Consider the following 24,945-nt stretch of genomic DNA (forward strand, 5'->3'; position numbering starts at 1 on the left):
AGGAAGAAGCAATCAAAGGTCCTGTAGTAGTCACTACTATTTAAGCAAATAGTATTCCTGTATTATTAAGTTCAATAAGGTCATCATTTTGGAGAATAAAAATGAATTGGGAGTAAAAGGAATATTAAAACCAGAAGCATTCTGTTGAGTTTTATTTATACCTGACAGGCATTTTCATAATGAATAACATCTGTATTCTTCAACCACTATAGTCAACATTAAAATATAGTCAGTTCTTCTCTGCATAAATTTCTATCAGTGAGGACTAGTTATCTTCTGGTCACAGGATAAGCTTGATAATAAAAATGACAGATCAACTTTTTAAAAAAATCAGCCAGATCAGTCAGGTACTGTTGAAATGTCCAAGTAAAGAGGAAATTATGTTAAAGTGCAAACAAAACAAAATAAAAAAATTCTTCATAAAACTGCCCTAGTTGAAGTAATGTGAAGGAAACATAACCCATACTATATCCCATATTAGTTCAGAAGACATGTGTCTTGGAAATTCCTTTTTAGTATTGGTTGGAATGGGATAGCTACTGAAATCCCTTTCTATTCCTAAAGTCTATAATTCTGTGCCTCCCTTAAAAACGACAACAACAAAAACCCAAAACAAAGAACCATAGAATAAAAGCTTATCTTAATCTTTTCTTAAAGCTTATTTTATTTTAATCTTAATGTTCCCCCAAAATATATTCCCAAAACTTCAAACTCTAAACCAGAAAGTTAGTTATGGTTTAAATGTTAACTTTCTCCTTGCCTAACTAGATGATTTTGGGTTAGTCACTAGAATTCTCTAAGCCTCCTTTGTTCCTTTTAAAAAGTTACAGAATTACAATGCCTGCTCTTCCCAACTTTAAGGGAGTATTAAGAAGTAAGACTAACTAAAGAAACATTTATTAGGTATCTATTATGTACCAAGTTCTGTGCTAGGAAATTCAGAAAGCTCTTTTCAAGACACAATCTAATCAAAAAGCTCTCATTATTTAGTTTCTTGGGAAGCATACACAAATAGATATATTGCTAAATGGAAATATGCAAAGTACTATGAGAATTTGAAAAAGAGAAAGATTACTTCCTAGTCTGGAGATCAAGGAAGCTTGATGCTTATGATCTGATGTAGATCCTGAAGGAATAGCAAGATTTTATTATTTTGGAACAAGAAAAGAAATATATTGTAGGCGTAGAAAATTTCCTAAGAAAGTCACATAGATGAAAAAGCATGGAATGGTTCTGTGAAACAGTAAGGAGATCAGTGGCACAATGAAGCTATGAGTTCCAATCTTGCCTCAGACACTTCCTGGTTGTATAACCTTGAGTAAGTCACATAAGCACTCTTAGCCTCAGTTTCCTCATCTATTAAAAAATTAAATTTTGAGCCTGATTTCCCTAGAGATTATAGTACCCTAGACTAGTGGTTTTCAATATTGAGGATCTGTCCAAAGAGTTTTTATTTAGGTAGATTGTATTTATGGATATTTACCATATTAGAAATAAAAACAAATTTTGAATTTGTAGATGTACTAAAAGGTTTTCAGAGACCTCCAAGATTCTCTGGATCATACTTTAAGAACCACTGCCCTAGACTAGTATTATCAAACTCAAATAAAAAAGGAATCCATTATTCCTTATATAGCGATCCCTACAGATATCATTTTCTTTTAGTTTTTAATATATTTATTTGTTAAATATTTCCCAGTTATATTTTAACCTGCTTTGGGCTATCTCAGGAGTGGTATGGGATACATGTGACCCAAGGGTCATGTGTTTGACCCATCTGTCCTACACAATAGAGAAGTTATGAGTAAGAGACCATTTGGGGGGGAGGGAAGATAATGAGCTCTGTTTTAGACATAAAAATATATTAAAAACATTTAATTAGAAATGTCCAGTAGGCAGTTAGAGATACCAGATGGAGGCCGAGAAAGAGGTAAGTACTAGACAAATTGATCTGAGAATCATCTGTATTAGGTGATTATCAAATCAGTGGGTGCTGATGAGATCACCAATTGAATATCATCGAGGAAGAAAAGAAGAAAACCCAAAACAAAATATGCAGTCAGGAGGCTTGATATTTATGAGGATCTAGCAAGAAGACTGAAAAGTAGTCAGAAGAGAGCAGTGTCATAAAAAAACAGGGGGAGGAAAGAGTATCATGAGAAAAAAATGACCAATTGTGTCAAAGTCCACAGAAAGGTCAAGGAGAATAAGAACTGAGAAAAGATAATTAGGTTTAACATTTAAGACATCATTGGTAACTGGATAGATTTAGTTTCAGTTAAATAATTCAGTAAAATGAATTTCAATTAAAATGAGGTAGCAAGCCAAACTACATCCCCTTATGGTCTTCTCTATTAGACTGTGACCTTCTCAAGAGCTGGAACTATCTCTTTGCCTTTGAGTACTTTGTATAGCACCTGGCTCATATAGCAAGTGCTTAATACATGCTATTGGCTAACTGAAATTAATTTCCCATTAATTAATTTGGAACAAAAAATACTCAACACTTTAAGGTGTGAGTTCAGGGATCATTAGTGATGGGAAGGAAAGTTGGAGAAAAAGAACCAAAAGAAAAATAGCAACTTCTGCCTGTGACTCAGTAAAAAAAAGTTCTGGATATCATTCTGAAGAGAAATTAGCAAAGGTTAGAAACTATTAGTGAAGGGAAAACTTACACATGAAAATGAAGAAAAGAGCAAAAGTTAGTCATGTTCAAGGAGAGAGCCAAAAGGAGTGTTTATTTAGCAGGGGGAAAAAAACAATAACTGGAAACTACTATAGATGCTTTGAAGCTAGATGGACTGGTAATTACTAGTACCACACTTTATTTTTTTCTCTTTGAAAAATCAATTCCACATGGCCTTTCCCTATTCTTATGGTATCTGGTCTCATCTTAAGAAATACTGCCAGTGAGTTAATTTTGACTACGCCCTTAGCACTATTCTGTGCATAGTATTTGGTCTGCTCATTTCTTAACAGCATATTCAGTTTTTCCAAGAATTTTGTTCCCGGCCCCATTTCAAAACCTGTTCTGACATTTCCTAAATGTGTTCAACATTTCCTAACTCTAGACCCTTGACATGTGTTCACTTCTTAAATTATTGCTATTTTACTCAACCGAGGTAGAGTAGATTTTTTTGCTGGGTCTGCTTATTCTCTCCTTTGGGGCACAGTGCATGACTTCTACCACAATTAACCTCTGTTTAGACATGAGCATTTTTGATCAGTCCTATTGGAAGGTGTCTTCAAGTGTTGTTGGTCAGAAAGTCAGAACAGAAGCTGTTATTCCTGAAGGGATTGTCAAAGTAAGAAGTTTTCAAAAAAGTAAGTTGATGTATGATTAAAGGCTCAGATTTTTAAACTGTGGGTCACAACCCTATATAAGGTCTCATAACTGAATGTGGAGGTCACAAAATTATGATTTATTATCAATAAATCTTTAATTTGTATGTTTGTTTTAAATGCCTATAGATCCAAAGTTGCATAAAGATTTCTCAAGCAAAAAGGGGTTGTGAGTAGAAAAAGCTTAAGAAGCCCTCAATTCCTCTTCCAGCCCTCATTTGCCTGCCATGAAATGAAATTCTCAACAGTTAGAATCTGTGATGGACAAAGATATCACAGCTATTTAGAAAAGTAGTAAAATTGTTGCTTCCAAGTGATCCTTTTAACCACTTGCCATTTGAATATCAGGACAGATTGCTTTATTTGGATGGATCCCTACCATGTGCCTTTGAGAGAGTAAGGCATACAAGATTTCTGTTACAATGTTAAACAACTGTTTCATGTCATCCAGATTCTCTCCTATGAAAATAAAAAGCCCAGAGATTAATTCACTTTTACTTTCAATTAATATAGTATGTTCCAAATAGAATCCAATGTTGGAATTTTTATCATTGTTCATTCCATATGAAATTTTTCTGTGGGGGTGATAGCTGCTATCAGACATGAAATCCTTCTGCTTTTGTTCTTCTCCTCCCAAATCACTCATCACAGTTACTATTCTCAGAATTTGAACAGGAAGATTTCTTCCCTACCTCTTACCATTATGGAAATATTTACAAAGAATATTCATTTGGCATGGTAGATAGAGTGTTAGACTGGAGTCAGGTGGACCTCAATTATTGGCTGTTGACCCCAAGAAAGACATTTGGTGAGAACTGAGGTTCTGAGGGTTCCTAGCCTCAGTTCCCCATATTCCATTCTCTATTCTGCCTCACTTCATTAACTTTCACCCTTTTGCATCATGCCATTAAGAACTTCTAGCCTTCGTGCTTTGGCTGGCCAACTTCTCTCTTCTCATACCAAACCACATAACTGAACTTCAATTAATTGCAGTCTCTGCCTCTCTCTCTGTACTTCTGCATTTACAGCACTCAGGTCAATGTATAACTGTCCCAATGTTGCATACCTCAGTCCTCTGCCTACTTCTTTTCCCTGCTAAGCAATGAAAAATATATTTAATAATAGCTAACATTTATGTAGAACTTTCTATGTGCTAAGCACTGACAAATATCACCTAATTTGATCCTCACAACAATCCTGGGGGAAGAGTTACTTTTCTGATTCCCATCTTAAAGATGAGGTAACTGAGGCAAGCAGAGGTTAAATGCCTTTCTTGGGGTCAACAGCCAATAATTGAGGTCCACCTGACTCCAGTCTAGCATTCTATCTACCATGCCAAATGAATACCCTTTGTAAATATTTCCCTAATGGTAAGAGGTAGGGAAGAAATCTTCCTGTTCAAATCATATCACCTTCATTTCTTTTCCTTTCCAAGCCTCCAACAGTCCCAGTGGTACTGAAGGTACTTTTTTATTAAACAACTTTTGTGTGCAAATACTGTGCTAGCTATTGGACCATGTCTAACTTTAAAATAATACAGTATTTATTCTCATATGAAACTTAAAAGTCTAGGGGTTTTAATCTAGAGGCCATGAATGTGGTTTTTAAAATATATTATGACAACTATATTTCAATAGAATTAGTTTCCTTTGTAATCTTATATAGTTTATAATGTCCATTTAAAAACATTACTCTGAGAAGGGTTTCCTAGGCTTATTCAAACTCCCAAAGAAATTTTGGATATGAGATATATATCCAAATGTATCTCATTTAAAATAAAAAAATCAAGAGCCCTTGGTTTAGAGAGAGGAGGAGTAAGAAAAAAACATACAACACAGAAACATTATTTCTTAAATGTGTTAAAGAGTTATAAAATAAAGAACTTTCTGAAGTCCTGGAAGAAAGCCTATAAAGACTGAGATAGAAGTTGGGGGTGGAGAACAAAGAATGGTGAAAATAGAATGTGAATTGTACTTTAAAGAATGGACAGGATTTCAGTAGGTGAGAAACACTGAAGGAGGGCATTCTGGTCCCAGAAAACACTATGAATAAAGGCACAAAAGCAGGAGAGTGTATTCAGAGAATAGAGGGAGATAGGGTTGGTTGAGGTAGAGGGAATCCAGTTTGGATAGAACTTTAGTTCTGGTTTAGAAGAAAGTAGTATGAGGAAGGTTAAAGGTTCAATGGTATTATACCGCAAAGGGCTTTGGATGCCAGAAAAGAGAGTTTGACCTTTAGGTGGCAGGCAATAGATTGAAATTTTTTTGACCAAAGAAATGATATGATTAGATCTACAGAGATTCTTCTGGCATGGCTCTGTAGACTGGATTAAAGTAGGAAAGAGTAAAGGCAGGAAGACCTATTGATAGATGTCCAGGTAAGGAAAAACTTAGGGAAAGAATACAGAGTAGGAGACAGATGGGAAGGATGTTATGGAAGTAGAATTATAACTGAAAGCATCTAAAAGATTAGGGAAGAGAAGAATCAGAGCTTAGGCCAAGATTCACATAACTGTGAAGTCAGAAAAAGGAACAACTTTAGGTAGAACTATAATAAACTCATTTTGAGAGATATTAAGTTTAAGGTACCAGTCAGACATTCAGATGGAGATGTCCTATGCACAGTTGGAGATAAAGGTCAGGGGTTTAGTAGTGAGATCAGAATTTCAGATATAGAACATCTCTAAAGCTTTAGTAAGTAAAACTTTAAGAGGAACAGTGATAGGTACCTGGGAAACATCCACTTCATGGAGTTCAAGCTAGGTAGCAAAGTGGATAGAATGCTATGCCAGAAGATAGGAAGACCTGAGTTCAAATCCAGCCTCAGACACTGATTAGTTTGTATGACTCTGGCAAATCCCTTAACCCCTCTCTGCCTCAGTTTCCTCATCTATAAAATGGCGGTAATAATAGTTGAACCTTATTTGGAGATTAAATGAGATTAAAAATTATAAAGTACTTAGTACAGTTTCTGACACATAGTGAATACTGTATAAATGTTTACTATTATTAAGAAATTAAGTTGAAGAAAGAACAGTTAGAAAGACAACAGCAGTGAAATTCGAGGGAATGGGGTTTCTAATGTTAATGGGAGAGTGGGTATCTAGCAACCTAGTCATGTCAAAAATTTTAGATAAGTCAAGGAAGTCTAGGCTCTAAGAAAAGACCAATAATTGTTGCAAGAAAGCTTCTGGGGACATAGTAAAATGTCAACATCTTAATGGTGGGAACTCATTTTTATCTTGGTTTCACAGACACATTATCATGTTACCTTAAACATGGGGGATTTTTTAACATGTTTGTTGAATTTAAGAAAGCAATTCTGGCAGAAGCCCAATCACAAGACACCAAGAAAACAGTGTTACTTGGAGTCAACACAGTTTTTTCAAGAAGTTTAGTAGTGAGAAAAAGAATACAAAGATACAAGTAGTTAGATAGAATATAAAGGTTGTGAGAAGGTTTTTAAAGGACTCATGTTTGTAAGTACATGAGGGAGAGTCAATAAAAAGGGAAATAATGAAGATTATAATGCTCTTAAACATTTCCACTTTAAAGACAGAGAAATTTGCGGTATCAGCAGAAACTTGTGAGCTTTGTATTTGGATAAAATGTGGAGGAAATAGGAATTCACTTTGAACTTTCACGTTAATGTGAACAACTAATGTAAGCTAATCCTATACTTTTTGAATAAGATTTATATTTCTTCAGCTGTGTTTTTATTGTGACCAAAAATATTTGCCTGATTAGAGAAATGCAAATATAAACAACTCTGAGGTATCACCTCATACTATTGGATTGGCTAACATGACAGAAAAAGAAAATGTTAAATGTTGGAGGGGATGTGGGAAAATTGGGACATGGATGAATTGTTGGAGTTGTGAATTGATCCAACCATTCTAGAAAACAATTTGGAACGAAACTCAAAGGGCAATAAATTGTGCACAACCTGTTGATCCAGAATTACCACCACTAGATATGTATCTCAAAGAGACAAAAAAGGAAAAAAGACCCACATGTACAAAAATATTTATAGCAGCTATTTTTGTGGTAGCAAAGAATTGGATGCTCATCATTTGGAGAATGGCTGAACAAGTTGTGGTATATGAATGTAAGGGAATATTATTGTGCCATAAAAAATGATAAGCAGGTGGATTTCAGAAAAACCTAGAAAGGCTTAAATGAACTGATGCTGAGAAGAACCAGGACCCCATTGTATACAGTAACAAGCAACATTATGCAATGATCAGCTATAATAGACTTAACTCTTTTCAGCAACACAGTGATCTAAGACAGTTCCATAAGACCTTGCAATGAAAGATGCCATCCATGTCCAAAGAAAAAATTATGACTGAATGTAGATGAAAGCATACTATTTTCTTTTTTGTATTTGTTTATTTTTTCTCTTGTATGTTGTTTTCTTTTGTTCTGATTCTTCTTTCATAACATGACTAATATGGAAATATGTTTGACGTGATTATACATGTATAACCTATATCAGAGTGCTTGCTATCATGGAGAGAGTTGGGGAAAGAAAGGGAGAAAAAAATTGGAAGTCAAAATCTTATAAAAATGAATGCTGAAAATTATTTTTACATGTACTTGGGGAAAAAATAAAGTACTATTAAAAACAAAAAAGAAAGAAAATATTTGCCTGAGTTTTAGAAAAGTGAGAGATTCAGAATGGGAGTAATGGAACTATAACTATTTTGTTGTTTTTTTTTGTTTGTTTGTTTGTTTTTGTATCTCTCTGAGAAATAAGGTACTATGCCTGGGAACCTACCACTGTTAAAAAGCCCAAAGTTTTGGGTATACTGGTTGAGTCTAACAGAGCTCAGCTCCTCACACTCCCCATATCCTGCTTCCTACTCCAGAACTGACTTTCCAGCATTAGCTCTTCAATCCTGGCTTCCTTTCATTTCAATTCCAAAACAAAATACAACAAAATATTATGATCTTTGGTTTACACATTTTTTGACCCTGATTTCAGCCCTATCCCTTCCATCTGAATGATTACCCTTATTTATTCAGCACCTACTAGATTGTGAGCTTTAGGAAGACAGACACTTTCTCTCTCCAAACATCTAACACAGCATTCAACATATCATAAATTTTTAACAAATATTTGTCTTTTCAAATTTGTAATTGAATTGAAAAAATAATTATCTCTACTCCTCTTATAGTTTATATTTAAATTATATATTATGTCATATTTATTACATCATATTATATTTAAATATAGGTTATAACTTAGATTTCAAGCCTTGCTATGATTTAAGAATGAGCTTTAACTATTTGGGAGCTATTGGTTGATTGTGTAGCATCTGATTTTGCAAAGACAAGTTGGCTTTGTTGAACTTTATTTAAATTCAGCCAACACTGGTGACTATCTGGTATCTGTATGCCTGTGTCAACATCTGAATGGAATCTTTTGTAAGATTTTCAGGAGCAGGAACTATGTCTCTTTTCATATTATTCCCTCACAGTGGTCTCAGATTGCATATTAGAAAAACAAAGTCTGTTAAAGCCAATATACACATTCACAGGTGATCCAAGGTACCTCTATTTTTAGTACTATGATATCTAGGTTCAAGGACACTCTTGTTTGCTTGTTTTATTGAATTTGGGGCCCATTAACTGGAAGTCCCAACTCCTAAACATACTGATACGTATAAGGGAGCTTTAGACATGGTGTCACCAAATTCAATTCTCAATCGTCTATGGACCATCTCATTAAAGATGAAGATCATGGAACTTAGAGATCTCTTTGAATGAGATAAGGACTACAAGTGACCAGAACCATGCAAACCATGCAAATAGAAATACTCTAGGCTCCCTACACTGCTTATCATTGCAAAAGTCCATCTCTTTAACAATAGAAATTTTCCAGTGATGCTATATCCATGTGAAAGCCTGATAGTAAATTTTTTGAAAAAAGTTATACAACTTCCTTTGGAAGAAGAATACATTTATGCTAGTAGCTGTTTATGCTAAATATATGTTCATATTAAGAGCATTTTCAGCCTTTGATGGAAGGATTTTGGTATTTTTCAGATGGTTTTAACATTCTGAGGGTATAATTCAAATTGCCTTTGAATAATTCCATGATGGCTTTGGGCTACATTATTCAGATAAAGAGGAAGTCAGCTTTATCTTTCAAATATTTTATTAGATTTTTAAAAGTTTCCAAGTTATGGAAAATTGCAAAACTACCATCAAACCAGTATAACATTGATCAGACCTCCTTTCTTCCTAAATGAGATTATTTTTTTAAAGCCTTTAATATAAGGGGGAAAACTGGCAAATAGGGACATGACCTCCTTAGAATGGCAAATCCATCATTTTTCTGCATAAAGTTATAAAAACCTTAAAATGTGAAAGGTTTTTTAGCTCTTTCACTCAACATTTCTCCTCAAGTCAAGCTCCAGTTCAAGTAGGGAAACCTGCCTATCTAAAAGTTCAAAATTAAAAAGGTAGATCATTAGTGCATTATTTTGAAGGATTGCCATATTTATATTTGATTATTACTTTTCTAAATACCAAAGTAAAGAAAATGTCTCTGAACCTTTTCTCTTCCAGATGTTTTATCCCAAATGTCTATGCTGCTCTCTTCACTGCTGCTCTCATTCCCTTGATGTGTCTTGTGGTAGTATTTGTAGTCTTCATCCACGCTTACCAAGTGAAGCCTCAGTGGAAAGCTTATGATGATATCTTCAGAGGAAGAACAAATGCTGCAGGTAGGAGATGGTAAAATTGGAACAGTTTTTAACAGTCAAAGAGAATGCTAGAACAAATTATTGTTGACCCATCTTCATCATATCAGGAACGGTTTTATTACTCATTATCCTGTTAACTAGCTTAGTCACTGAAATCCATAGGCTAAGAAATTTGATTTTCCTTCCTCCTCGAGGTTGCAGGAATCCCTTCTTAATTCCCTAAGTTTGCATATAGGTAGAACTGATTTCAGAACAACTGTTGGTTCAAGCACTAGATATAATGTGGCAAGTTTCAAATTTTCAAGGAAGCAATATCAATCCTAAGGAAACCCCCATATTCGTTAGATATAGAGGTATCTGCCATATTGGCAAGATCTGGCCTTTGATTAATACAGCAGAACAACCAGCCAGTGTTTACTATATTTGTGCCTCAGAAGATAATATTAAGACTTCCTAATTCCTTTCTCTCTGAATTTCCTATGGAAATACTTTCCTTACATTTTATTGCAAGTTTCTTTTGGTTTCTTGCTATCTTTCTTTTCCATAGTGCCCTTGGACTACATAATTCAGACAATGTTTCAGGTATCAATGCTTAAGTAAACTGCCAAGAAATGGGTGCTTAAAGAATGGGTTTAATATATTGGAGTTCCTTATAATCAAACACAGCAAATCTTCCATAATTTGTGAAATCTCTTTATTTCTCTCGGGTTTCAAAATCTTCTTCAGTGTCAAATAAACTCCCAAAATGCCCTTAAGTGGTATCTTTTGCATTTGGAGAACTGATTTTGCTGACAGATGTGCAAAAACATATGTAATCAGACAGTTTCATAAGTGACTACACATGTCTGGATGCTTAAAAACTCAAGTTTTTCCAGCTTAAATTGGCATTCATTTTAGTTCATTTTTTCCTTGCTGAATCATACTTAGCACAGGTTTTTATGATCTGATTCATTTTTGGTTAGATTAGACTCTCTTTGGTTTCTCTCAATCAGGCACAGCAATAACAACACACACACACCTACACACTTAAAAATAGCTCAAAGAAGGGTAGGGGAGTGGTTGGTTGGACAGACAGGGAAAATCTTTAGCCTTTTGATATGAGTGCCCAAAGGAGAGTGAAGAAGGATGTCAGAAATTTCAAGCTCTCTAGCATTCTATTTTTCACTTAAAAAGATCATGGGATATACTTATTTTTCTATATTCTCTTTTGTATGTACACACTTATTTGTCCTGTAGAATACAAGTTCTTTGAGGATAAGGATTTTATTTTTATTTTCTATATATTCAGAACTAGAAAGGTGTTTGATAATGTAGTAGGCATTTTATAAATGCTTGTTTGTTGTGGCAGATAGAGCATGAAAGAAGAAGGGACATATAAAGATTGGAGGAAGGAGCTGGGTATTTTTAGCCTGTAGAAAAGAAGACTCAGGGGGACATAACTATCTTTATGTATTTGAAGAGTTGTCATATGTAAAAGGGATTAGATATGTTCTGTTTGGTCCCAAATGAGAAAAGCAAAAGCAAAGGATAGAAGCTCCAAGGAGGCCAATTGAGGCTTGATGTCAGAAAAAAAGGAGAGACTCACAACTAAAGTTATTCATTGGTGCAAAGTCCTGCTTCCAGAGGTGCTGAGAGGGCAGGGACTGGCTGGCTTCTTGTGAGGGGGATTATAGTGGCTACTCCTTTCATGTACAGGTTGAATTAAATGGCCATTGAGAATGTCTTCCACAGCCATTTTTTGTAGTGGCAAGAAATTGGAAACCGCATGAATGCCCATCAGTTAGATAATGGCTAAATAAGTTATGGTACATGAATAATATGGAATATTATTGTTCTATAAGAAACGATCAGCAGGATGATTTCAGAGAGGCTTGGAGAGACTTATATGAATTGATGCTAAGTGAAGTGAGTAAAATCAGGAGATCATTGTACATGGCAATATCACTATTATACACAATCAATTCTGATGGACGTGGCTCTTTCCAACAATGAGATGATTGAGGGTAGTTCCAATGATCTTATGATGAAGAGAGTCATCCACACCCAGAGAGAGGACCATGGGACCTGAGTGGGGATCACAACATAGTATTTTCACTCTTTTTGTTGTTCTTTGCTTGCATTTTGTTTTCTTTCTCATTTTTTCCCTTTTTGATCTGATTTTTCTTGTGCAGCAAGATAATTGTATAAATATGTATACACAAAATGTCTTCCAGCTCCCAGGGTGTACTTTGCTATCTTTCCTTACTTATTTTTTGACTGAGAGACAGTCTCCGATCCCAGAAAGGGCAGAAAAAAGACAGAGGAATAAGTTCCCCAAATATAGAAAGAAAAGATAGATTATTTGGGGAAGCTTACATTTTAGCTCTTCATGGTCATCTCTGAAAAGAGGTTCCAATAACATTCTGCAGTCATTTATGGCCAAGATTGATTTTTTAAAATAAAAAAAACAAGAATAGTCTCATACTTTTATTTGTATCCTCATGGCTTAGCACTGTTCTTGGCACACAGTAGACATTTAATAAATGTTGTTGACTGATTAAGTAACTTTATGTAAGCAGAAAGGTGTAAGGATACGGCTTAAGAAAGGGCTTTTTTTAGGTTATGGGATAATTATTGTAAATAATATAGGAGTAGAGTAGCCTAATGCAAAGAACATTATCTTACATTCAGAATTCAAATAAATTAAAATTAAAGAAACATTTCTTAAATACTAATAGACTAGACAGGTAGCCTAGAAACAAAAAATACCAATAAATTAGACAACTAGTTGGGGGACACCTAGGTGACTCAGTGGATAGAGTGCTTTATATCAGAAGGCCAGACATCCACGAACCCTTCTCTGTTGACAAATTCAATTTTCAGTATTTAAATATATATAAATATATTTTTTTCTCTTGGTGATGAACACTGTGCCATGTCCCAAAAAAAGAAAGTTTAAGAACCCCTTAGATAAATAAAAGCTGAGCAACCTGCACAGAAGTAATAAATGCCAAAGGTGAGATTAGAACCCAGGGCTTGTTGATTCTAAGGCTAGCACTCTATGTACTATTACCATACAACTTCCAAACATCTGATTTAGTGCCAAAATCTAAAGCACTGCCAAGTCCAGTCATACCTCTGTTAATGATCTTCTGTGAATAAAATTTCTTTAAAATAAGATTAGCTATAGGGAAAAAATTAAATTCCCATAAATCTTGCAGAATAATGTTGACATAAAGCCAATGATGTGTGCAATTGTTCCTCCATACTAAGTAGAAGTATTGAAGAATGGATTAAAGAAAAGCAGGGAAGAAGAAAAGAAGGAACAAATGAATGAACACACAAGAAAAACAAAATTTTATTAAGTACTTACTATATGCCAAGCACTATTCTAAGCACTTTACACATATAATTCCATATGATCCTCCTTAGGAGGTAAGTGCTGTTATTCCTATTTTACAGTTGGAGAGAATGATATAGAAAGAGGTTAAGTGATGTGCCAAAACTCATACAACTGATAGTGTCTGAAACCATATTTGAACTTGAATCTTCCTAACTTCACGCTCAATACTTTATCTAGTGGGGGCTGGAGGACAAAAGACAAGAAATGTCCCTCCATCTTCCAGGACTTAGAACAACTTCCCTTGCTTCAAGTACTCCTTTTCCTTTTCTGCTTGGATTCAGAACCTTGTCTCTCCCCCCCGCCCCCCAACATTTTTCTAAACCAACTTTAACCCTCTCCTGCTTCCTCCTTAAGACTTTTAAATACAAATTAAAATTTTTCTGGACACTTATGAGATTATTTAATATTTCATTTAAAAATTTTAAAACTCCCTTTCTTCAATTTCCTTTAAGGCATACCTGTCTTTAACATGTAAATTCTGGTGAAGGAGTATATTCTACTTCTTTGATAATGGAAGCATCATTCTGTAGTGTTTTGCAATCCTTGGTTTAACTGAATTTGGTACATGTTTATCCATCGTTATAATAGCATATGGCCAGCTATTTGTGTGAACAAGTTCTCAAGTTCAAAATAACATTTAACATCCAAATGGCAATCTACCTCTTCCATAAAACTTCAGTTAGATTGTTGTGAGTCTTGACCTTATTTTATAGTTATCTATTTGGAAGGTTTTTAGTTCTATAATAAAAAACCTATTATTATAGAACTAAATCAGGTATGCTTTTTTGCACTTAATGATCCTCTTTGTTGGAAGGGACACTGCATTTTGAGAAACATAACATCCTGGGTTAAGGAAATAATAGTTCTGCCATACTCAGCTCTGTTTAGACAGCATTTGGAATATTGTGTTCATTTACAGCCACCATATTTTAAGAGGACACTGATACACTGGAGAGGGACTTGAGAAAGATGGCTAGTATGTCAAAGTGCCTCAGATCAGTTGAAGGAAATGGGATTGTTTAGGTTAGAAGAGAGAAGTGATGATTATTTTTTAAACTTGAACGACTCTCATCAAGAGGAATGATTAGACATCTGCTTGGCTCCAAAGAAAAGAATTTGGATAGGATTTTGCATAGGAGTTGAAAGGAGACATATTTCAGTTTGATGTTAGGGAAAATTTCCAAATAGTTAAGAGACATTCCAGAATGGCATGGACTACCCTGCATGAAAAGTGCTAGAGGTATTGAGGCAAAGGCTAAATGTTATAGAGGGAATTTTTATTCAGGAATGAATTGAACTCTTAAATTCTCTTCCAGCTCTGAAATGTTGTAATTCAGCTTGCTTGACTTGAAGGAATAATGCATGTTTCCCAAACATTTTAAATTAAACTGTGTTGAGAGTGTTTTGATTTGGATTTTTTTTTCATTTTTAAAAAATCACTTTTGTCTACAGCAAACCATTTTGGGAAGAAAAGATCAGTTAATATCAAGATAGTCATATAGCTGAGACATGTCATCATAAAAAAATGGCTGATTTTAAAATCAGGAATACCTGGATTCAAGCCCTGACTCAGACATATACTCTAGTTGTGTATCCTTGGGCAAGTCATTTAACAGGTTATTGACTGTTTTATCCCCAAACAAGGAATTCTCTGCACCAATGAAATTATCAGTCTATACCCATTGGTGTAGCTAAACTGTTCATTTCTAATGACTCTTGAAAAGGGGTAATTATCTACATCCTATACTCACACAGATTCGCTATTTGAGGACTCCCAGTACTTGCTGATAAGAAACAAGGACTGTTACATTATTTTTGAATAGGTTTTTCTCCAAGTAGAGCTTTCCTCCATATATGATGGTCATTTCAAAAAAAAAAATTAAGACTAAAAATTTGTTTAGATCTCTATAGCTGACCCCTGATACCATGACAGAGATTGGTATTGTTGTTCAGTCATTTTTCAGTTATGTCTAACTCTTTGTGACCTATTTGGAGTTTTCTTGGCAAAGATTCTAAGGTGCCATTTTCTTCTGCAGCTCATTTTACAGATGAGGAAACTGAGACAAACAGGTTGAAGTGACTTGTCCAAAGTCACACAGCTAGAAAGTACCTGAGGCCAGAGTTGAACTCAGGAAGAGGAGTCTTTCTAATTCTGGGCCTGGCACTTTATCCACTGTGCCACCTAGCTGCTCTAGTAGAGATTGGTGGTCTGATTTTATAGAATTATTTGTGCTCATATATTAATTCCTTTGCCTCTGAAATACTCTTAGTTCTACTGACATAAGTTGATTTCTTCTTCAGTTCAATTTACTGGATGTTTAATGTGAATGATTCATAACAAAGGTATGTTCTCTAAGCCAGATTTCAATGTCTCAAATGGAATTTTGAATGAAGCCTATAATTTCAAAGTTTGGTTTTGATCTCTGGCAATGATAAGCTTCTCTCTACATTTAAGCTCATTAGAATTTACTGGCTCCTCTCTGATTCATAAACTTGTTCTTATGTGAAGAATGATTCATGAATCAGGGAAACAAGATTCATTTGAATAAAAAGTGGAAGTAGATGACTGTTTTTTCATATAAAAATCCTACACGTAAGTTCTTATTTGCTTAATATGATTTTAAGGGGACTTTGATCCACCTACAAATGTTCAAGATGAATTTTGGATATCTCTTAAAATGAGCTATGTTACAACAGAATCTACTAGTAGGACTCTTTAGTATTAGCCAGCATTTCCAGCTTCTATTTCCAGCCATTCCTAAAATAAGAATCATGACCAGGTATAAAAGGAAAAATAGCTCCATGTTTTAAGAGTCTCTATTTTGTCACCATTAAACATGAATAATGTTTAGTTTGTTTTGTTTTTGTCAAAGTTAATGAAAATGCATTTTAAATACTTATGATAAATGTAATAAAATATTAATCTTTGTTTCTAATTTTGATTTGGTTGACCATATCTATACTAACATATTTTTAGATCATTTAGAATCCAAAACAATTCAAAAGATTAAAAGAAAGGACCATTGTATCTTACTTGGATTCTGAAATCTTTGTTTATTTTTATTCATTTGATAAAAACATGTTTATTTTCTAAAGAAAATTGTTCCAAGATAGCAAATGTGATTTACCTCCCAAACAAAGCAGATTAGGTGAAACTAACTGAATGTCATCTTACCTAGTAACAGTAAATGCTTGAATAAGATCCAGCATGACCAACACAACAGGTTTCACATGTCCTTGACAGGAATTTCCTTGTTTGCAGTATACTCACATATTCCATTGCTGAAAATAAAACAAAAACAATCCTTATAGATTTAGCGGGGCAGCTAGATGGTGCAGCAGATAGATCATTGGATCTGGAGTTAGGAAAATCTGAGTTCAAAAATGGCTTTGGACACTTAGTAGCTGAATAAATTTTGATAGGTCATTTAATACTCTTTGCCTTAGTTTCCTCATCTGTAAAATGAAATGGAGAAGGAAAAGACAAGCCACGTTAATATTTTTGCCAAGAAAACCCCCATTGGGGTTATGAAAAGTCAGACAAGACCTAAAGTGACTGAAGAGCAGCAATAGATTTAGTGAAAGCCCCATGACACAAGAACACAAAGAGCAACCTTTTTTACTTGAAATAGAAAAAATATCATATATACAAGTATGGGTGAACTTCCCATGGTTTTCTAGTAATGCCCCACCCCCACAAATCCTAAATTCTTAAAGTTGTTTTATGACTAGGACAAAATTTTATTTATGCATTCTCTCTCATTGAGGTACGTCTCAAATTTTTGAATCTGAAAGCTTCAGAGTACCAAATATTCATAGGTTTTCTTAAATATTTAGTATTTTCTGAAAACAGTGCTAATTTAAATACAGGATTCTAAACCTAGAATGTTATTATAATAAGATTACCAATTTTTCCTACTCCTAGCTAAGTAACTCCATGACATATAAAGCTTAAAGGATCCTCAGAAGTAAGTTAGGCAGCCAAGCATGATGAAGTATCCCTTTAATTCCTGCAATTGGAGGTGTGCTGAAGCTGATGGATCACCTGAGCTCTGGAATTCTTAGCTGCAATAGGACTAAAGTCATTTGGGTATCTGAAATTAGTCCAGCATCAATATAATGAGTTTTCAGGGAGCAGAGAATAGGGAAACTAGGCATCCTGAGGAAGACAAACTAGTTCAAGTCAGAAAAAGAGCAGGCCAATAATCTGCCAATTAGTGGTCATGAGTGACTGTTGGACTTCTAGCTTAGGTGAGATAGGAAGAGTAATTCTCAAAAAAAAAAAAAAAAAAAAAAGGAGGAGAAAGCTAAGGAAGAAAAGGAGAAGAAGATGAGAAGGAAGATTATTAATAATAACACTTAAGTGTTTGAGAGAGCTCTTTTATAGAATTAAATTTCATTATTTCCAAGGTGAATTTGAAATGTCCAAATATAATTTATAGAATCACAAAAATCAGAAGACTCTACAGGGATCTTTTCTTTCTTATTCCACTTCTCAGAAAGAACTACACCTATTGTGGCCTGAGAAGTGAGTTCATACTCTTTCTAAAACTAGCCATTTCCAATCTTCTTCAATTATTGAGTACTTTTTGGTAGAAATTATTTCCATATTTATAACAATATAAAGCTCTCTGCTGCAAATAAGGGCTGCACTTTTTTACTAGGGGTCTATGAACTCTTAAGAATTATTTTGAACTCTGTATTTTAATATACTTAATTTTCTTCATACTCATAAATGTATATATATGTGTGTGTGTGTTGTTTTATGCATATAGAAACAGTATTTTGAAAAAGACTCTGTAAACTTTACCAGACTACCAAAAGAGTCTATAACAAAAAAAGTTTAGGAGTCTCTGACTTAAAGCAGTTAAAGAGCCCTAGGTCAGGTCAGGGCCTAGAAATGTCATATAGTCTTCTCTTCTGCTTCTGTTTTATGCAAAATGAGAATTACTGTTATTTCTTAAAAGCTTGAAACAATTTCTTTTAAGAACACATTGATAACTCCAACAGATCTTTACTTTTTTTGACTTTTCACTAATTTCATTTTGTATGAAGTAAAGACTCTTGAGTGTTATACGTTTAACATATATTGGATTACTTGCTGTCTAAGGGGAGGAGGAAAGAAAAAAATTTGGAACTCAAGGTTTTGCATGTGTCAATGTTGAAAACTATCTTTACATGTATTTTGAAAATAAAAAGCTATTATTTTTAAAAAGTACATGCTTCTTAGACAACATATACATCAGATCCTACTTTGCATTTCCCTCAGTTCTTATCAGTGTGCTTTCTGCATATTGTATACACTTAATATTTGTCAAATTGAACTCAGCTGTCCTCATTGAAGATACATTTCAATCTTTGAGTTGCTGATAAAAATTTATATTCCCTATATCAAATCAAAAAAATCCCTCCTTCCTTATTGAAATTGATTCAATCATTACCCTAAGGACATGACTATTCAATTAGCTATAATTCCACTAATGAAATAACTTTGGCAAATATTTTAACAATTTATTCAAAGTATGTTGTAAGAGATTTCTTTGAATACCTTGCTGAAATTGAAATATATTTTTTCCATGGCTTTTACCGGATCTGTCAAACTAGAAATCCTGCCCAAAAAAGAAAATGAGATTTTTTTTTTGACATGAATTCTTAGTGAACCAGTGCTGGTTCATAATGCTCAGATAAGAGCACTAACTGGGGACTCTACTACAAATGCTTAATTCCTGAGGAATCATTTTAATTTATCATCTCTATCATGAGAAGCAGCATTTTCTAGTCAATAGAGAGATAATTCTGGAATCAGAAAGACCTGATTTCAAGTCCTGCCTTAGACATGTACTGGCTTTGTATCCTGAGCAAGTCCAATACAGAGTAATGAATCACTTGCATTGGTAGGAAGTATCTTCACTGGTTATTCTCGCTAATAACAATAAAGGTTCAATTAAAGAAAAATCTTCATCACAAATGAAGTCAAATGAATTATTTATGATTAGATGAATAAATTTAATTTAACTTTCTTTTAAAAATGCAGGCACAATGAATGAATGAATGAATGAGAATTACTATGTGCCAGACACTTGTCTTCACATCTCCAAGCCTTTGACTCTACTGATCATCCTCTTCTTCTTGAGATTCTCTGTTTTCATAACAATTGCCTCTCCTAATTTTCTTTCTACCTATCTGACCACTTTCCATACATTTTTGCTGGTTCTTCATCAAGGTCACACCTGCTAAATGTGATGTCCACAAGACTCTGTCTTGAGCCTTCTCTTCTCCCTCTATACTATTTCATTTGTTGATCTCATTAGCTCCCATGGATTTGATTATATTTTCATCATTTTCAAATTATTTATTCAGCACTATCTCTCTTCTAGCTTCAAGTCTCTCATCTTCAATTGTCTCTGATATAACTAAAACTGGATGTTTGGTAAACCTTTTAAACTCAACATGTCTGAAACAGAATTCATTATCTTTCCCCTCAAGCCCTTCCCTTTACCTAACTTCTTTATCACTGTTCAGTGTACCACCATCCAAATTCCCTATATTCACAATCAAGATGCCACCTTCAGTTCCTCACTCTCTCATCCACCATATCAATCTGTTTCTGATATTTGTCAATTTTACCTTTGTAACATCTCTAATTTCCTTCTTTCTGCTGACAGTGCCCCCACCTTAAGGCAAACTCTCATCATGGGCTATTGCAGTAGACTGTTTGTTTGTTCTGCCAGCCACAAGTCTCTCCCCACTCCAGTCCATCTTCCATTCAGTCATCAAAGTGGTCTTCATAAAGTACAGTCCTAATTATATTATCTCATCCCATGCAATAATCTCCTCAAGAATCAAATATAAATTAGACTTTTTAATGTTCAAAGCCCTTCATGACCTTACCCCAAATTTTAAATATGTTTACATCTTATTTTCCTCTACCTACTCCTTCATCCAATGACATTGACCTTTTGTTGTTCCTTGAACTCTATCTCCTGAAATCTCAATGGTTGTTTTTTACTCCATGCCTAGAAAGCTCACCTTTCTCATCTTTACTTCCTGGCTCCCCTGACTTCTTTCAAGTCTAAACTAAAATCCCACTATATACATGAAGTCTTTCCTGATCTTCCTTAATATTCTCAATCTGTCTTGTATTTAATTTGTTTGTACATAATTATTTGCATGTTGCCCCCACCCCCCATTAGATGGTGAGTTCTTTGAGAGCAAGGACAGTCTTTCTTTAAATTGTTAGCTCTTAGCACAGTTCCTGGCATATAGTATGTACTTGACAAACTGATAAAACTGTATAGATACAAATATTAAAATCAAAAGTAAGAGAAATTTTCTATCCTTAGTAGATTTACATTTAATACAGAAAGAAAAGGAATGAATGACCAACAAAGGTAGCTTCATACTGGAGAAAATGAAGGGACTTTGAGGAAAAAAGTATTCAAGACAGTAATTAGATGGATGGATGGATGGCTGGGCTGTGAAGTTGCAGTATGGACTAACGTCTATGGTTAGTTAATAGATATACTGAGCTAAATGGACTAGTTTTTACATACTAAGTCACTAATTAACTTTTAGGCCTTAGAATGGAAGTGCCAAGGAAGAATGAATTGATTTCCCCATCCCGAGGGGCCTGGATTCTCAGTGGTCTATGTAACTAAAGTAGGATCATTCAGGGAGAATTAGCACCTACGGTGTGAAGGCTTGCCAAACCTTTTCATGGCTACTCACCCAACTTTGGTGTCCCCCTGCATCCAACTCTCACCTTGCTACTCCAAGTAGCATGTCACACCCCAATAAGTTTGTCTTGAGAGACAGGCTAAACCAGATTGAAGGTAACTGACAGGTCTCAAATCCATCAGTGAATTAGGGGAATATCTATTCCAAGTATGTGAAGACATCCCCTTGTAGAATGGTCAGATAAAAAAGATTTGTTTCAGTGGCCATGAAGGGAGCCAAAGCAGACTCTGTGGAATACTGACAGCTTGGTCAGATATCACCAGGATATGTATCCTGGACCATTGATGGTCATATTGATTTTTGTCTTAACACTGGATTTTAATGACTCTGGAAGAGAGAATAATCTTCAGATTGTGCAGCTCTGCCTTACTTAAATCCAATTCATGTATAAGTCTAGACCTCACCTGTAAAGTCACTGTTCCTCCTCAACAATGAAAGAGAAATAACAACTCAGGTAAGCCATGGGATTGTCAGACTATAGACCCAGAACAGGAACATATGCCCGAGATCCTCTAGTTCAGTTCCTCAGTGTACACATGAGGAAACCAAAGCTTTTAGAAGTTTAGTGAATTGCCTGAGATTATTCCACCTTAGTAGAACAAGAAGAATTAAGCCCATGTACTACCCTTCTCAATGTGCCACATGGCTAGCACTGAGAAAACCTCATTCACTATTGAAATAAGCTATTTAAATAATTCTACCATCAATGCAACTGAAGAAGAAATGCTGTTCTTGTCCTAAGTAATAAATAGTAGGGTTTCTGAGCTATTAAATCTTTTCCTTCAGCTCTTATGAAAGGAGTTCCACTGAGAATCTAAATTTAAAATTTTGTTCTCTGCCTCTTTTTAACTCCATTTAAGAACTTTTTACAATCTTCTTTATTCACCCCTTATTTACCTTTATTCAGCAGATTTCAAGATAAACCATTACTTTATATTCCCATAAAAGTCATGAAAGGTGGTTATGTTTGTTTCTTCTACCCAGTTGTACCTTTTACAGGTGATCAAAGTCATCAATTCCTATTTACATACATATATCCAAATCGTAAAACATAGAATTAGGTACTTGGGGTTTTGTTGTTGTGTTGTTGTTGTTGTTAACATTTTACAGACCCACAGAAGTTAGGAGAAAAACCAGCTTGTGGTGATTGTTTTATCTCTAAAATTCTTTATGGCATTGCCATAAACAATTCTGTGTTACCTTTTTATTTTTTTTCTGAAGAGATTGACTCTTATGGTCTGGTGACAGGATGGGGATCCTGTTATAATAATGCAGGCTGTGACTCTGGTATTTAATATCCCAAATTCTAAACTCCACTATTTGAATAAGATTTTGATTTTTAAAAAGTACTGTATATTTTTCATTGCTTATCTTCCAAGTTTGGAATCTGTGCTGATTTTGGCTTTAGTGCCTACAGGAATATTTTATTACTTTGGAAAAGAATTTCAAAGTGTGCATAATCACAAATAGTAATTCATAATATGGTATTTTTAACAAAATGGAGCAACTAGCAAAGCCACAGATGTTTTTTAGATGATATTACTTAGATGTGTACTAATAGAATTGGAAAAAATCTTAGAGATCATTTGGTCTTCCCTTTCATCTCACAACTAGAAAACCTCAAGCCTAAAAGATCAAAGGTATTTACTCAGGGTGGCAGAGTCAGAATGTGGCAAAGTCAGAACTTAAATTCAGCCCTACATGACTCTTAAGGACTTCTCCCTTTATACCAACTTATAATTAAAAGAAGCTCCAAAAATTGGGACAGTAGAATTGACGCATATTCTGAAAATATGTAATGGGAACTAATAATACAAGATGTTACTCAATTCATTCAGTCATTTTTCAGTTATGTCTGACTTTTTGTGATCCCATTTGGGGTTTTCTTAGCATAGAGACTAAAGTTATTTGCCATTTTCTTCTCCAGCTCATTTTACAGATGAGGAAACTGAGACAAGCAAGTGAGGAAACTGAAACAAGCAAAGTGACTTGCCTGAGGTCACATAGCCCAGGGTCAGTTCCTGAGGACTTAGGAAAATGAGTCTTCCTGATTCCAAACCTATCCACTGTACTACCTTGCTGCCCACAGGATATTGAAGATTTAATCACAAATTTCTTTAGAATTCTAGAATTTGCTCACTTTCTAGAACTATATTGGGGAAAGGAAAGAGAACAAACATCTATTAAGCACTTATTATACATAAAACATTATGCTAAATGGTCTACAAATATTAAATTGATTCTCATAACAACCCTGTAAAATAGGTACTATTATTTTCATTTTACAGTTGAAGAAAATAAGGCAGACAAAAGCTAAATATTTGTCCAGAATCATAGAGTTAGTGAATGTCTGAAGCATAATTTGAATTCATGTCTTCCTGACTCCGGGCCCAGAGTTCTCTCCACCTGGCCACTTAAGTGCCTAGTCTATTGGTAGTCTATAATGAGCAGTGTAGTACATACATTTTCTGTGATTAGTGATAGAAATAGACTTTTTATCACATACCATTTTTTTTCTGGATAAATTTAACTCCTTTAAAAGGTGAATTTTGTTTGGTCTGATAGTAAGAACAAAGATTGGCCTGGTTCTATTTTGTTTTTTTTCCCCTCCAAACCTGTTTGCCTACCCTCAGTATAAATATGTGTTTATTGATTGTGAAAGGTCATATTTAAATAGATCTTTTTTTAATGAGCTTTGACAGAAGCCAAATGAAAACTGCAGTGTAAATAAATAACTCTCAAGAGAGCAAATATTGTGATTTTTATAATTACAATATGTTGCCTTCAAGAGAAAGTAGATATTAGGTCATAAGGAAGACGAGGTGATTAGTAATTATTTAAAATACTGTTATACATTCCTATAGAGTCAGAGTAAATCAGTATGATTGAAGATTGATAGGTAATTGAAATGAAATTATATATGATCTCCATATTCACTAATTTATATACCCAATTAGTATTTTTCCCTTCCTAATACCAAATTATTCACAAATCCACTCATTACTATTTTTAAGAAACTTTGTTCTAAAGATATACTCTATAAAATTATAACTGCATGTTCTCCATCATTTGAAAAACATGTAGTAACATACAGTTTTGAAGCCTTGGGCATAAATAAACTATAGAACTATTTTACATTTGCTAATCTTACAACACCTGTGAATCAACATAAACAGTAATAATTTACATTCCACACATAAATGAAAGGAGGAAAACCCCAAATTAATAGGCTCAGGAAATTTTGAACCATAAATTTATTTATGCATTGAACATATACACACACATACACACCCAGAAAATTATAGCAATTGATTTATTTTTATCACAAGTGCATAAATGTTGTTAATAAAATTAAATATACTTTAGGGATATATCTCTTATTCTCAATTCCCCATTTTCAGATGTAAATTCTTACACAATGATTTCCTGCTTTAGTCTGGGGATTCCATTATACATAACTTTTTAAAGTCTGATGATTTTTTAACCTACCATATTTAGATTCCTCCTCTTTTGTTATACTGAAGAGTGGATGCACAGTTGTCATGATGAAGGGATGATTAGTTCACTCATATACATCTGAAGCTCTATACCATGTCATATATTAAATGTGCAGAGTAGCATTGTTTTATACAGTCCTGTTGATTTCCAAGTACTCTGTGATCACTTATTAGGTAATTGTGAACATGATGGTGTGAGGTACTGTTTTTTCCAATTTATACATACAGATATTAAGCAACAGAATAGCCTGTTTCCTGTTAGAAGTATGATAATG

The 24,945-nt window shown here is 34.3% G+C and overlaps 1 protein-coding gene across 1 annotated transcript in view; it reads left to right on the forward strand.

Moving 5' to 3' along the window:
* ADGRV1 (adhesion G protein-coupled receptor V1) overlaps positions 1 to 24,945 on the forward strand; it is a 671,454-nt gene that overhangs the window by 506,955 nt on the left and 139,554 nt on the right. The window contains exon 86 of the mRNA XM_051971448.1: positions 9,918 to 10,075. Within this exon, the coding sequence (XP_051827408.1) occupies positions 9,918 to 10,075 (158 nt within the window). The remainder of the gene's footprint in view (positions 1 to 9,917; positions 10,076 to 24,945) is intronic.

Source organism: Antechinus flavipes, chromosome 1 (genome assembly GCF_016432865.1).
Source record: "Antechinus flavipes isolate AdamAnt ecotype Samford, QLD, Australia chromosome 1, AdamAnt_v2, whole genome shotgun sequence".
NCBI lineage: Eukaryota > Metazoa > Chordata > Mammalia > Dasyuromorphia > Dasyuridae > Antechinus > Antechinus flavipes.